Source organism: Delphinus delphis, chromosome 8 (genome assembly GCF_949987515.2).
Source record: "Delphinus delphis chromosome 8, mDelDel1.2, whole genome shotgun sequence".
Classification (NCBI taxonomy): domain Eukaryota; kingdom Metazoa; phylum Chordata; class Mammalia; order Artiodactyla; family Delphinidae; genus Delphinus; species Delphinus delphis.
The window spans coordinates 63,701,007-63,715,145 of NC_082690.1; the positions used below are offsets into that span (position 1 = coordinate 63,701,007).

Consider the following 14,139-nt stretch of genomic DNA (forward strand, 5'->3'; position numbering starts at 1 on the left):
GTATAGAAATTATCAAAAGCATCTTTTCTGACCACAATGGCATGAAACTAGAAATCAACCACAGAAAAAAGAAATGAGAAAAAAGCAATTACATGGAGGCTAAACAACACGCTACTAAAAAACCAAACAATGGGTCAATGATGAAATCAAACAGGAAATTTAAAAATACCTTGAGACAAATGACAATGAAAACACAACCATACAAAATTTATGCAATGCAGCAAAAGCAGTTCTTAGAGGGAAGTTCATAGTGATACAAGCCTTCCTCGAAAAGCAATAAAAACTTCAAATAAACAACCTAACCTACCACTTAAGAGAATCAGAAAAAGAACAAACAAAACCTAGAGTCAAAAAAAAAACAAAAAAACCCTAGAGTCAGCAGAAGGAAGAAAACAATAAAGATCAGAGAGGAAATTAATAAAATAGAGACTAAAAAACAATAGAGGGCTTCCCTGGTGGCAAGGTGGTTAAGAATCAGCCTGCCAATGCAGGGGACACCAGGGTTTGAGCGCTGGTCTGGGAAGATCCCACATGCAGCAGAACAACTAAGCCTGTGTACCACAACTACTGAGCCCGTGCTCCAGAGCCCGTAAGCCACAACTACTGAGCTCATGAGCCACAACTACTGAAGTCCGTGTGCCTAGAGCCCATGATCCACAACAAGAGAAGCCACCACAATGAGAAGCCCGTGCACTGCAACAAAGAGTAGCCCCCACTCGCTGCAACTAGAGAAAGCCCACGTGCAGCACGAAGACCCAACGCAGCCGAAAATAAACTAAATTAAAAAAAAAACAACAGAAAGAAAAATCAATAAAATCAAGAGCTGGTTCTTTGAAAGGGTAAACAAATTGACAAACCTCTGGCCAGGCTCACCAAGAACAAAATAAACAAAATAAGAATTGAAAAAGGAGACCTAACAACCGATACCTGCAGAAATACAGGAAACCAAAGGGAATACTATGAACAATTATATGCCAACAAATTTGATAACCTAGAAGAAATGGACAAGTTTCTAGAAACATATAGCCCACCAAAACTGAATCAAGAAGAAACAGCTAATTTGAACAGACCAATCACTAGAAGTGAAATAGAATTTGTAATCTTAAAACTCCCTACAAACAAAATTATAGGACCAGATGGCTTCACAGGCGAATTTTACCAAACATACAAAGAGGAACTTATACTGATCCTTCTCAAACCCTTCCAAAAAACTGAAGAGGAAGGAACATTCCCAAAGACATTCTATGAAGCCACCATCACCCTGATACCCAAACCAAACAAAGACACCACCAAAAAAGAAAATTACAGGCCAATATCTTTGATAAATATAGATGCAAAAATTCTCAACAAAATATTAGCAAGCCAAATTCAACAACACATAAAAAAAATCATATGCCACAACCAAGTGGGATACATCCCAAGTTCACAAGGATTGTTCAACACACGCAAATCAATCAATGTGGTACACCACATAAACAAGAAAACACAAAAAACCACATGGTCATCTCTGTAGATGCAAAAGAAGCATTTCACAAAATTTAACATCCATTCATGATAAAAGCTCTTACCAAAGTGGGTATAGAGAGAACATATCTCAACATAAAAGCTATTTATGACAAACCCACAGCCAATGTAATACTCAATGGTGAAAAGCTGAAAGCCTTCCCACTAAATTCTGGAACAAGACAAGGATGCCCACTCTTACCACTTCTATTCAACATGATATTGGAAGTTCTACCCACAGCAATTCAGACAAGAAAAAGAAATAAAAGGTATCCAAATGAAGGGAAGAGGTAAAATTGTCATTATATGCAGATGACATGATACTATATACATAGAAAACCCTAAGGACTCCACACAAAAACTACTAGAACTGATAAATGAATTCATCAAGGTAGCAGGATATAAGATTAACATACAGAAATTGGTTGCATTTCTTTACACTAACAATGAAATATCAGAAAGGGAATGTAAAAAAACAATACCTTTCAAAATCACACGCCCCAAAATAAAATACTTAAGAACAAACCGAACCAATGAGGTGAGAGTTGTATGCTAAAAATTATAAAACATTAATAAAAGAAATTGAAGAAGACTCAAAGAAATAGAAAGATATCCCATGCTCTTGGATTGGAAGAATATTGTTAAAATGAGCACATTACCCAAAGCAATCTACAGATTTAACGCTATCCCTATCAAATTATCCATGACATTTTTCACAGAACTAGAATAATCCTAAAATTTATTTATTTATAAATAATCCTAAATCCTGGGTCCATAAAGGACCCAGAATTGCCAAAGCAATCTCAAAGAAAAAGAACAAAGAAGGAGGCATACGCCTCCCAGACTTCAGACAATACTACAAAGCTAAAGTAATCAAAACAGCATGATACCGGCACAAAAACAGACATATGGATCAATGGAACAGAACAGAGAGCCCAGAAATAAACCCATACACATATGGTCAATTAATCTTCGATAAAGGAGGCAAGAATATACAACAGGGAAAAGACAGTTTCTTCAGCAAGTGGTGTTGGGAAAGTTGGACAGCTTTCACCATACACAAAAATAAACTCAAAATGGCTAAAGACTTAAACATAAGACATGACACCATAAAGCTCCTAAAAGAGATCACAGGCAAAACATTCTCTGACATAAATAGTACCATTGTTTTCTTAGGTCAGTCTCCTAAGGCAATATAAATAAAAACAAAAATAAACAAATGGGACCTAATCAAATTTACAAGCTTTTGCACATCAAAGGAAACCATAAACAAAACGACAACCTACAGAATGGGAGAAAATATCTGCAAATGATTCTACTGACAAAGGCTTAATTTCCAAAATATACAAACAGCTCATACAACTTAAACAAAAAAGCAAACAACCCAACTGAAAAATGGGCAAAGACCTAGACATTTCTCCAAAGAAGACATACAAATGGCCAACAGGCACATGAAAAGATACTTAACATCGCTAATTATTAGAGAAATGCAAATCAAAAGTACAATGAGGTACCACCTCACACTGGTCAGAATGGCCGTCATTAAAAAGTATACAAATAGGGCTTCCCTGGTGGCGCAGTGGTTGAGAGTCCACCTGCCGATGCAGGGGACACGGGTTCGTGCCCTGGTCCAGGAAGATCCCACATGCCGCAGAGCGGCTAGGCCCATAAGCCATGGCCGCTGAGCCAGCATGTCCGGAGCCTGTGCTCCGCAACGAGAGAGGCCACGACAGTGAGAGGCCCACATAACGCAAAAAAAAAAAAAAAAAAAAAAAATGTATACAAATAAATGCTGGAGAGGATGTGGAGAAAAGGGAACCCTCCTACACTGTTGGTGGGAATGTAAGTTGGTGTAGCCACTATGGAAAACAGTATGGAAGTTCCTCAGAAAACTAAAAATACAATTACCATATGATCCAGAAATCCCACTCCTGGGCACATATCCAGACAAAATTATAATCCAAAAAAGATACATGCACCCCTATGTTCATAGCAGCACTATTCACAGTAGCCAAGACATGGAAACAACCTAAATGTCCATCAATGGATGAATGGATAAAGAAGATGTGGTACACCACAAAAAAGAAAAAAAAAAAAAAAAAGATGTGGTACATATATAGAATGGAATATTACCCAGCCATAAAACAGAATGAAATAGTGCCATTTGTAGCAACATGGATGGACCTAGAGATTGTCATACTGAGTGAAGTAAGTCAGAAAGAAAGACAAATACCAATGATATCACTTATATGTGGAATCTAAAAAATAGGACACAAATGAACTTATCTACAAAACAGAAATAGACTCACAGATAGAGAGAACAGACTTGTGGTTGTTTGGGGGGTGTGTTGCGGGAGCGATGGAGTGGGAGTGTGGGGTTAGCAGATGCAAACTAGTATATACAGAATGGATAAACAACAAGGTCCTACTGTATAGTACAGGGAACTATATTCAATCTCCTGTGATACACCATAACGGAAAAGAATACGAAAAAGAATGTATATGTATGTATAACTGAATCACTTTGCTATACAGCAGAAATTAACACAGCATTGTAAACCAACTACAATTAAAAAAAAGAAAGTCCCTCAAAAAAAATAGGTATGGTACACAGTATCAGATTTCAAGTTCAGGTATAATTAATACTGTATTTGTATTGTCTACCCTGTTTATAAATCCACAGTGATCCCAGACAAACTGGTATTTTTTCCCCTTTGATTTCAAAGAAAAAGAAAACTGGCCACCAAAACAGACAAAAAACAAAAAAAACTCCAACCCCTCATGAATATAATTTACTAGATTCATAATAGTCTATCATATGGATGCACAATAATTTATGTAACCATAAATAACAGTAATAATAATAGTAATAATAAAGTAATGGCTTATAAATGCTAATAGAGGAAACCATGATCCCTGGGAGCCAGCATTCATTAATTCGCCCAATTCACTAATTCCTTTATTCATGAATATTGATTTTCTACAATGTGCAGGCCTGGTCTAAAGTTGGAGATACAGCAGTGAACAAAACAAACAAAAATCCTTACCCTCATGGAACCTCCTTTCTAAATGGGAAAAGATAATACACAAGGTAATGATAAATACTAAAGAGAAAAAGTGAAGCAGGCAAAGAGGATAGGATGTGTTGGGGGGAAATAAAGATTTTAGCTGGAGTATCCAGAGAAGGCTCAGGAGATGAAGACCTAAAGAAGATAAAGGAAAGGCACATGGCTATCCAAGGGAGAGCATTTTAGGCAGGGGAAACAACAAATGCAAAGGCCCTGAGGTGGGAGCACACCTGGCATGTTCAAGCAACAGTGAGAGGCCAGCATGGTCAAAGCAAAATGAGAAAGAAAGGAAAAGGAGAAGGAAATGGGGAAGAGGATTAAGTAGGTCATGTACAGACTTTGTCTTTTCATCTGAGTCAGGAAGCCACTGGAGGGTTTTATGGAGGGAGAAACTTATGCTTTAAAAGGATCAGTATGGATGCTATGTTGAGAACAGACTGAAGGGAGAAGGGAGGAAGAAGGTGGACCACAGCCTAAAACAGACAGAATAAGATGGAGTAAAGCAATCAAATGACCAACTGGTTTAATGACTCTACACAAACGGTTTCAATGAATAGACTGGGGTGACCTGAAGAGCAGTTTCAAATGACTGATAGATTTAAAAAAATAATTTGAATGATCAAGAAGACACGCTAATCAAAAGCAAGGGTGAAATTGTGAAAAGAAATTATGAGGCAGTCAGAGACATCTGAATGCCGACTGGATATTTAATGACATTAAGGAATTATTGATTTTTTAGGTGTGATAATGATATTGCCGCTATTTTAAGAAGAATTCTTATTTTTTAGAGATGTATACAAAATTATTTACGGATGAAATGACCCAATGCCCGGGATTTGCTTCAAAATAATTGAGTGTTATGGGGGGAAAAGTAAGTGGGGATATACATGATACAAGATGATGAAGCAGGGTGATGTGCATTCATCTTACTACCCCCTCGACTTTTGCTTATGTTTGAAAATGTCTAACAAAGAAGTTTTTTTAAAAAAATCAAGAATGGCATATAGCTGAGAGTGATGGTAAAACAAATACACTGAATGGAACGATAAATATTCTGAAAAAATGTCAAGAGGCTAGAATTCTGGACCAATAGATAAAATGCAACAGGAAAGGCTAGAAACTGCTATATTTGGTTGCAAAACATCAAGTGAATGTACAAAATGGACAAAACCTAGACGAGTAGCTCCTATTTAAAAAAAAAAAAATTTAAGATTCTAATATACAGCAAGGTCAGCAAGTAAAATGCCAAAAATCTAAAGCAATCCCCAAGATGCATTAATAGAAGTAAAGAATTTTAAAAAAGGGGTTGGGGGGGTTGCTCTTCCATGAGCTAACTGGCTTACACTTGCTATTGTTTGCCATCTAAGAGGGCTATGTTTAGATACTTGCAACTATGTCATATGAGGAATGGATGAGGCAGCTAGGGATGTCAACTTAGGAAAAAAGATGGAAGAAGGGGACGTGACACTAGTCTGCAAATTCCTGAACTCATCATCTTTCCCCTTTAATCTACTTTGCTTCATTACTATTTTGGTAAAGGGTGTTATCATCTATGTATTCACCTAAGCCAATAAACTGAGAATAATTCAAGATGCCTCCCTCTCTCTCACACTCCACGTCTATTTAAAAATGTCTCTTAAAATTGTTTTCTTCCCTCCTATCCAACGTTGATGCCTCCCCTGCTCCATTTACTCCTTCTTCTTCCTGTACCCCTATTTCCCTTTGGGAGTCACTCTCAACTCCACAGTGGTCAATCAGCATATTCTTTCTACCCACAGCACTGCAAATAGCTTAACTCAAGCTATTAAGATGGGAGGATGTGTTAGCTGGAACTACTGGGAAAGAATAGGTGTGGGAGGAGGGGGAGGGGATAAGAGTAAGATGGGAGTAAAGGAAGAGTTCAAAAGAACAGAAACATTCTTTCTCTGGACAATTAAGTGTGAGGAGGTGATATCTGGAACTGTTGCAACTATTTTTGCTACCCTGAGAAGTCAACAGACAGAGTCAACTTGAGAAGGAACCCAGAAGTGAAAAGGACACAGAAAATCAGATTGTGAATCTCTAGATCAAACCACACAGGAGGCCAATTCTAACACAGGGTCTTTTCATTTGGACTAATCAATACATTCTCTTTTTGACTTAAGACAGTTCAGCTGAATTTCCTGTGACTTATCATGAGAATCCTAACTGATGAGCCCAAAGACACTCGCTTAATGATGCTCATGTCTCAACTGGACTACTGCAACAATATTCTCCCTGAAAAAATCCTCACGATACAGACTTAATACTGTTGCCAAGGTGTCCTTTCAGACTGTATGTTTCTCTTCTACTCATAAACTTACAATGGCCTCCTCTTCCTTTAGAATACTATCCAAACTCCTTAAGTATGGCAGAAAAAAAAAATCTTTACAGTTTGGCCCCAAGTCTCATCTCTTACAACTCTAAAGCTATTTCAAGGCTCTGGGTGTTGTTTTTGCTCTGTGTTCCCTCTGCCTGGAATGTTCTTCTTAATCTGGCTAATAAAAACACTTTAGAATTACCTCCTCAATTTAGCCAAGGAATGCAAGGTTGGTTTAACACCCCAAAATCAATTATGTAATGCATCATATCCACAGAATGTAGGACAAAAACCCCATTATCGCTTCACTAGACACAGAAAAAGCATTTGACAAAATTCAACACCTCTTCATAACAAAAATACTCAACAAACTAGGAATAGAAGGGAACTCCCTCAAAGGGCATCTTTAAAAAAATCCACAGCTAGCATTACCCTTAATAGTATGAAAGCTTTCTTAAGATTAGGAACAATCAAGGATGTTCCCTCTTCACTGCTTCTATTCAACATTGTACTAGAGGTTCTAGCCCAGGCAGTTAGGCAAAAAAGAAAGAAAGAAAGAAAAGGCATGTAGATTGGAAAGAAGTAAAACAATCTCTGTTCGCAGAGAACAAGATCATGTATTGGAGCTAATAAACAATTCAGCAAGTTTGCAGAATACAATATTAATACACAAAAACTGTGTTTCTAAAAAATAGTGAGCAATTTGAAAATAAAATTAATAAAATAATTCAATTTACAATAACATCAAAAAGAATAAAATACTCAGGAATATATTTAACAAAATAAGACTTGTATACTGAAAACTACAAAGTTCTTTGAAATCAATTAAAGACCTAAATAAATAAAAAGAAATCCTATGTTCATAGATTGAAAGACTTAATATTGTTAAGATGGCAATACTCTCCAAATTGGTCTACAGATTCCACACAATCAAAAATCCCAGCTGGCTTCTGCAGAAACTGATAAGCTGATCCTAAAATGTGTATGGAAATGCTGGGCCACAAGACTCAGAAATTAACCTTGAAAAAAGAACACAGTTGGAAGACTTAATGCTTCATGACCTCAAAACTACAAAGCTACAGTAATCAAGACAGTGTGGTACTGGCATAAGGATGAGTGTATATGATATTTGTATCAATGGAACAGAATTGAGAGTCCAGAAATAAACTCTCACACAGTCAATTGAATTTCAACAAGGGTGTCAAAACAATTCAATGTAAACAGAATAGTGTTTTCAAAAATAATGCTGGGATAAATGTATATCCACATGAAGTTGGACTTCTACCTCACACTATGTATAAAAATTAACTCAAAATGGATCAAAGACTTAAATATAAGAGTAAATACTATAAAACTTGAAACATGGGCATAAATCTTCATGACCTTGGATCTGGCAATTATGTTTTTAGATATGACACCAAGAGCAGAAGAGAAGAAAATAAGTCAGACTTCATCAAAATTAAAACTTTTCTTAAAAGGACACCATCGAGAAAGTGAAGACAACTTACTAAGTGGAAGAAAATATTTGCAAATCATATATCTGATAATGAATTTGTACCTAAAATACATAAAGAACTCTTACAACAATAAGAAACCCAATTTAAAGATGTGCAAAAAGTCTGAATACACATTTCTCCAAAGAAGATACACAAATAGCCTATAAAAGATGTCAATGTTGTTAGTCATCATGGAAATACAAAAAAAAAAAAATCACAATAAGATACCACTTCACACCCATTAGGATGGCTATAATCAAAAAGGCAAGCAATAACAAATGTCGGTGAGGATATGGAGAAAGTGGAACCCTCACACTAATGGTGGGAATGTAAAATGATGCAGCCACTTTGGAAAACAATCTAGCAGTTCCTCAAAACTGCTCATAGAGTAATCATATGAGCCAGAGATTCCACTCTTAGTTCCAGCTACACTAAAATGCTTACATTTCCCAAATGCATATACCCAAGAGAAACCAAAGCATGTATCCATACAGAAATCTATACACAGATGTTAACAGCAGTGTTATTCTTAATAATCAAAACCCAAAATGCCCTTCAACTGATGAATAAAATGTGGATGGAATATTCCACACAATGGAATATTATTCAGCCATAAAAAGTAATGAAGTACTCGGGCTTCCCTGGTGGTGCAGTGGTTGAGAGTCCGCCTGCCGATGCAGGGGACACGGGTTCGTGCCCCGGTCCAGGAAGATCCCACATGCCGCGGAGCGGCTGGGCCTGTGAACCATGGCTGCTGAGCCTGCGCGTTCGGAGCCTGTGCTCCACAACGGGAGAGGCCACAACAGTGAGAGGCCCATGTACCGCAAAAAAAAAAAAAAAAAAAGGAATGAAGTACTGATAAATGCTACAACATGGATGAACCCTGAAAACATGCTATGTGAAAGAAACCAGTCACAAAAGATCACATATTGTATGATTCCATTTATATGAAATGCCCATAACAGGCAAATCTATAAAGACAGACAGTAGATTAATGGTTGCCTAGGGCTGAAGGGGTTGGGGAGTGTTGAAGGGTGATGGCTAAATAGTATGGGTTTTGGGGGGGTGAAAATGATGAAATGTTCTAAAAATTGATTGTGCTAATGGTTGCACAACTCTGTGACCATGCTAAAAACCATTCAGCTACACACTTTAAATGGATGAATTGCACAGTATGTGATTTATATCTTAAGAAAGCTATTACCAAAAAAAAAAAAAAAAAAAGGCTCTCCTTCTCCATGACACCTTTCTTGAGCCACCAATAAAACTGACCATTCTGGGCTTCCCTGGTGGCGCAGTGGTTGAGAGTCCGCCTGCTGATGCAGGGGACACGGTTTCGTGCCCTGGTCCGGGAAGATCCCACATGCTGCGGAGCGGCTGGGCCCGTGAGCCATGGCTGCTGAGCCTGCGCGTCCTGAGCCTGTGCTCCGCAATGGGAGAGGCCACAACAGTGAGAGGCCCGTGTACCGCAAAAAAAAAAAAAAAAAAAAAAAAAATACAAAAAAACTGACCATTCTAACGTGTCTCCCCACTTCCCTGCAAGGATTTGAGTACCTGTAATCGACACTTTTTTGCACTTATTTAATGTCTGTTTCCCTCTACTAAACTGTGGATTCAAGGCAGGGATTTGGCTCATTTTTTCATGGAATTAACAATATTTATACGTTGTGTGTAAACTATGTAAAAGTGTACATCATAAATATTTGCTAAAAGACTATCCTAACAGTTGTTACATGGAAAAGGGACTGTGCTTGTTCCACATAGATGCCAATGGGCAGAAATGGAAGCTACTGATACAATGGCACGAATTTTAGGAATTTTCAAATAATCAGGGCTGTCCCTGTATTCAAAACAGGGGTGTCTGAGTTCTGTGGATTCTCTGAGTTGATTCTCAAATTCTGAATGTATGTATAAAAAGCATGTGCATTCTTCCTGGGAAAAAAATCCATAACTTTCATCAGATTCTCAAAGGGGTATATAACCCAATAATGGTCAGGATTCACTGTTTTTAAAATGTCAGTATACCAGGGCAGGGATTTTAGTTAGCAAATTTCAGTTACTGGAATACAGCATTCAAGGTAGGTTTTTGCCTAGATTATACTACTTTGGTAATTAATGCAAAAAGAGAACTCACAATATTAGTATCTTCATAATCTTATTCATTTAAAAGTATTTATTGATTGTCCATTATATGCCAACTGCTGAAGAAATAATAGTAAACAAGACAAAGTGCCTGCCCTCAGGAGCTTACATTCTAGAAGGTGGAGACAAAAAAAAGAGTAAATAAATAAGAAAATGTCATATAATATAGTAATGCCTTCAACAGAGAAAATAAAACATGATGAAATAGGGAATGAGGGGAGTGTAAAGAGTTATTTTAGGAGCAGGAGGCTTTTTAGGACATGAGCCACCTTGTCTCTTTGCATGGCCTCGCGATAAACCTTTCTCTGCTCCAAACGCCGACGCTTCGTCGGGCACATGAACTTGCATTTAATATTTGTGCCTGTTCAAACGACAGACGGTGCAACTTTGCAGTGACTCCTTCATCTCCTATGTTCACCCAGCGGTTCTTTCTAAGAATCATCTCTTAATCTCTCCCTTCTCCCTCCTCTCTTCCTGCACTGTCCTTACCCTCAAGGGTCTCTCAGTCACCAACATTTACAGTCTAGGGCCTTGTATATGATAGGATGCAGTTAAGTGCAGCACATGTGTGGGGCACCTGGGGTCAGGAGGTGGCCAGGAACGACTTCCCAGAGGAGGTTTATTTTGTCTTCAGACCTGAAATGTTGTGTAAGTCATGTGGGGTGTGGTGAAGATGGAACTTGGGGTTTTCTAGCACAGGAATAACAAAGAGGCATAAACTAGATGAATTCATAAATAGAATGTGAACTTGGTTAATTGCATGTTACTGGGTCCGGCTTCTAACCTTTTATTTCCCTCGCTTTGGCATTAACCTCTAGAAAATGTAATTATTTTTAAAGCCCCTCATTATCCTCCCCACTTCTAGGCACTTTTCGTATTCAAGTTTTCTTCTGCACCTGCCACACTAAATCTTCTCTAAGCTTGGCTTCTTAGTTTCTTTGAACTACTGAAAAACCTGGAAAGACTTGATACTGAGCAGGACACTGTGGGGCTCCTGGGCACAAAATTCTGTGTCCCTCATTACCCGATTACAGAAAATCGGCTTCATTCAGCCTCCATGACCTTCCCAGAGTTCCAACTAGCAGGTTCAAACAGTTGCTAATTAGGGAAGGGAGGGGATGCGGAGACAAGGGAGGAACAGTGAAAAGAAACAGTAGTGTCAGAAGTTCCTTAATGGTCCAGTGGATAGGACTCAGTGCTTTCACTGCAGTGGCCTGGGGTTCAATCCCAGGTTCTCCTGGTCTGGGAACTAAGATCCCGCAAGCCACGCAGTGTGGCCAAAAAAAAAAAAAAAAAAAAAAGTTATTTTAGCTAGGGTCATCAGGGAAAGTCTCTCTGAGGAGATCACATTTGAGCTGAAACGTGAGCAATGAGAAGGAAGCTGAGGAAAGAACACTTCAAGAATGAAGAGAACAGAAAGTGCAAAGATTCTGAGATGAGAACATTGATTATTACCACCTGCGTTAAGAGAAAAAGCCATGTCTAAACGCCTCTCTATACAACATTCAGAAGAGTGTCTCCCACTCACAGTGAATAGAACTTATTCAAGATAATTCAGCATAATGAAAATTCACTGTGATGAGACTATTCTAGACAAATCTTTACTGCTTAGGGTCATCACAAATTTACTCTTCTTCAATGCAGACAATATCATTAGACAAAGTGAGTAAAACCTTTGGGGTTTTGTAATAAAACAGAAAGAAGAAAAAAAAACACCATGTACTTTTTTTTTTTTTTAAGAAGTCTCTCCCAGGTAGAGTTTTACAAACAAAGATTATTAAGCAAACTCTATAAACAATTATGAGTTCGATCTGCTCTCCATCCCTAGAGCTTGGTGCTTTGCGTTTCTAGTATTTACTATCTGTGAGGTACAAGAGGGTGGAGTTACAGCCAGTGTATACAAATTAGAGGGAAATGAGTTTCAGTTCAAAAGCAGCTGTCCAACAATCAACAGGTTGAATATTAGTGTAAGTGTGGAGACTGTAAAACCATGACTCAAGTTAGCGTAACTTCACGACCTACAAAGGACTGTTCCAGTTCTTTCTCCCAGCCTTGGCATCCTTGTCGTGTTACACTCACCCATAAAGTCCCAGAATGCAGACCAAACAGTGGATTTTTAACCACCACATACATCATGCCAATAACAAAAGATTAACAAATACTTGTGCAGGTAAGGGGAACGCAGAGCTTTGTTCATCTCAGCAATTTAAATTCTTACTATTAAAATCTTCAAGTTATATTTACAAAAGCACAAAAAAAGCCTGAAGCAGTGAGCACCCAACACCAAACTGAAAGTACACAATGAATTAAGGTTAACAGTACCAATTCCAACTATTTCATTCAAATGCACGACAGAAAGCATACGGAAGCCCTGAAGAGGCGAATCCAAGAGGGAGCCCTCCTGACTCAGAGCACCTGAGCAGACGGTGACTAGTTGCGTTAGGCCAGTGAGGGGAAGGGGCTGCCAGCAACCAGGGAGTGTGCCCAGGCTTGTCTGCGTGCGCTCCTGGTCCTGCCTGCGGTGGAAGGTCAGGAGGGACCCGCTCGGGCAGCTGCCCGCTGGTGTCAAAAGAACCCAGGGGCTTGGCACCTCCCACACGCCGCCGGGTCCGCCTTCTCTAGCGGGGACGGAGATCCCCGGAGCCGCCCTCCCTGTAGCATCGCTTACCTTCGGTGAGCGGCGGTGGCTCCTGCCGCTTTCCGCGGGACAAAAAGGCCTTGGGCAGAAGCAACGACACAGCCAAGACGAGCCCCGAGGCCAGGGCCACCCTCTGCACGGTGGAGTACGCCATGGCCACCCGCCCTCGCCGCAGGTGAGCTCCAACCGGAACCGGAACCAGAAGTGGAACCGCAAAGCCCGCGGCCTCCTTCGACCCCACCGAGAGCTGCGCAGACGGCGCCGCGCGAGGGACAAGTGACCAGGCGCCTCCGGCTCCGCGGCGGAGGGCTAACCTGCTCCCCCCGCGCAGTCACCTGGTGCAATGAGTGGTACCCGCGCCCTCTCATTTGTACCGACTAGACACGCCTTCCACGCCCCACGCCCACCTCGGCGTTCTGCCGTCGAAACAACCAATGGTCGTCCCTCCTCTCCATCCAGCTCACCACACTGCTCACTCCCCGCCCCAGACCGCCCATTAATTTCCTCGTTAAGGCCCCACCCAGGCCCCGCACCTCCATTGTTCATCTGCATACCAAGGTGATGATACTACGACGCAGCTGTAATGCGTTTTAAGCTTTCCATAGCTTCAGATCTTTCAAAAACTCCTCTTTATCCTCATAGAAAGGTCAAACTGCTATGACCTCAAGGCCCTGCGTGGTCCGGTCTTACCAACGCTCCGTGCAAACTAGATCATTTGCTATTTCCCCAGCATATTTCTTGCCTTCAGGGAATCTCTGCTTATCGTGTTACCTCTGCCTGGAAAATTACTAACGCATCTCCACCTGTTAAAAACTTCTCTGAAAAACAGCTGAAAAGTACTACCCTCATGAAACTGTTTTAGTCAGCCTCTCCTTCCTCTGTAGCCCCACAGTTCTTCGTTACTGTCTTTATGGCTTTATTTAACAAACATTCTTTCGGTTCTCACTATGTATC

General features: G+C 39.7%; 1 protein-coding gene across 1 annotated transcript in view; it reads right to left on the bottom strand.

Moving 5' to 3' along the window:
• The window catches only part of RIC3 (RIC3 acetylcholine receptor chaperone), a 50,147-nt gene extending 36,808 nt beyond the window's left edge, over nucleotides 1–13,339 (bottom strand). Inside the window, exon 1 of the mRNA XM_060018444.1 lies at nucleotides 13,216–13,339. Coding sequence (XP_059874427.1) covers nucleotides 13,216–13,339 — 124 coding nt within the window. The remainder of the gene's footprint in view (nucleotides 1–13,215) is intronic.
• Nucleotides 13,340–14,139: the final 800 nt, after the last annotated feature.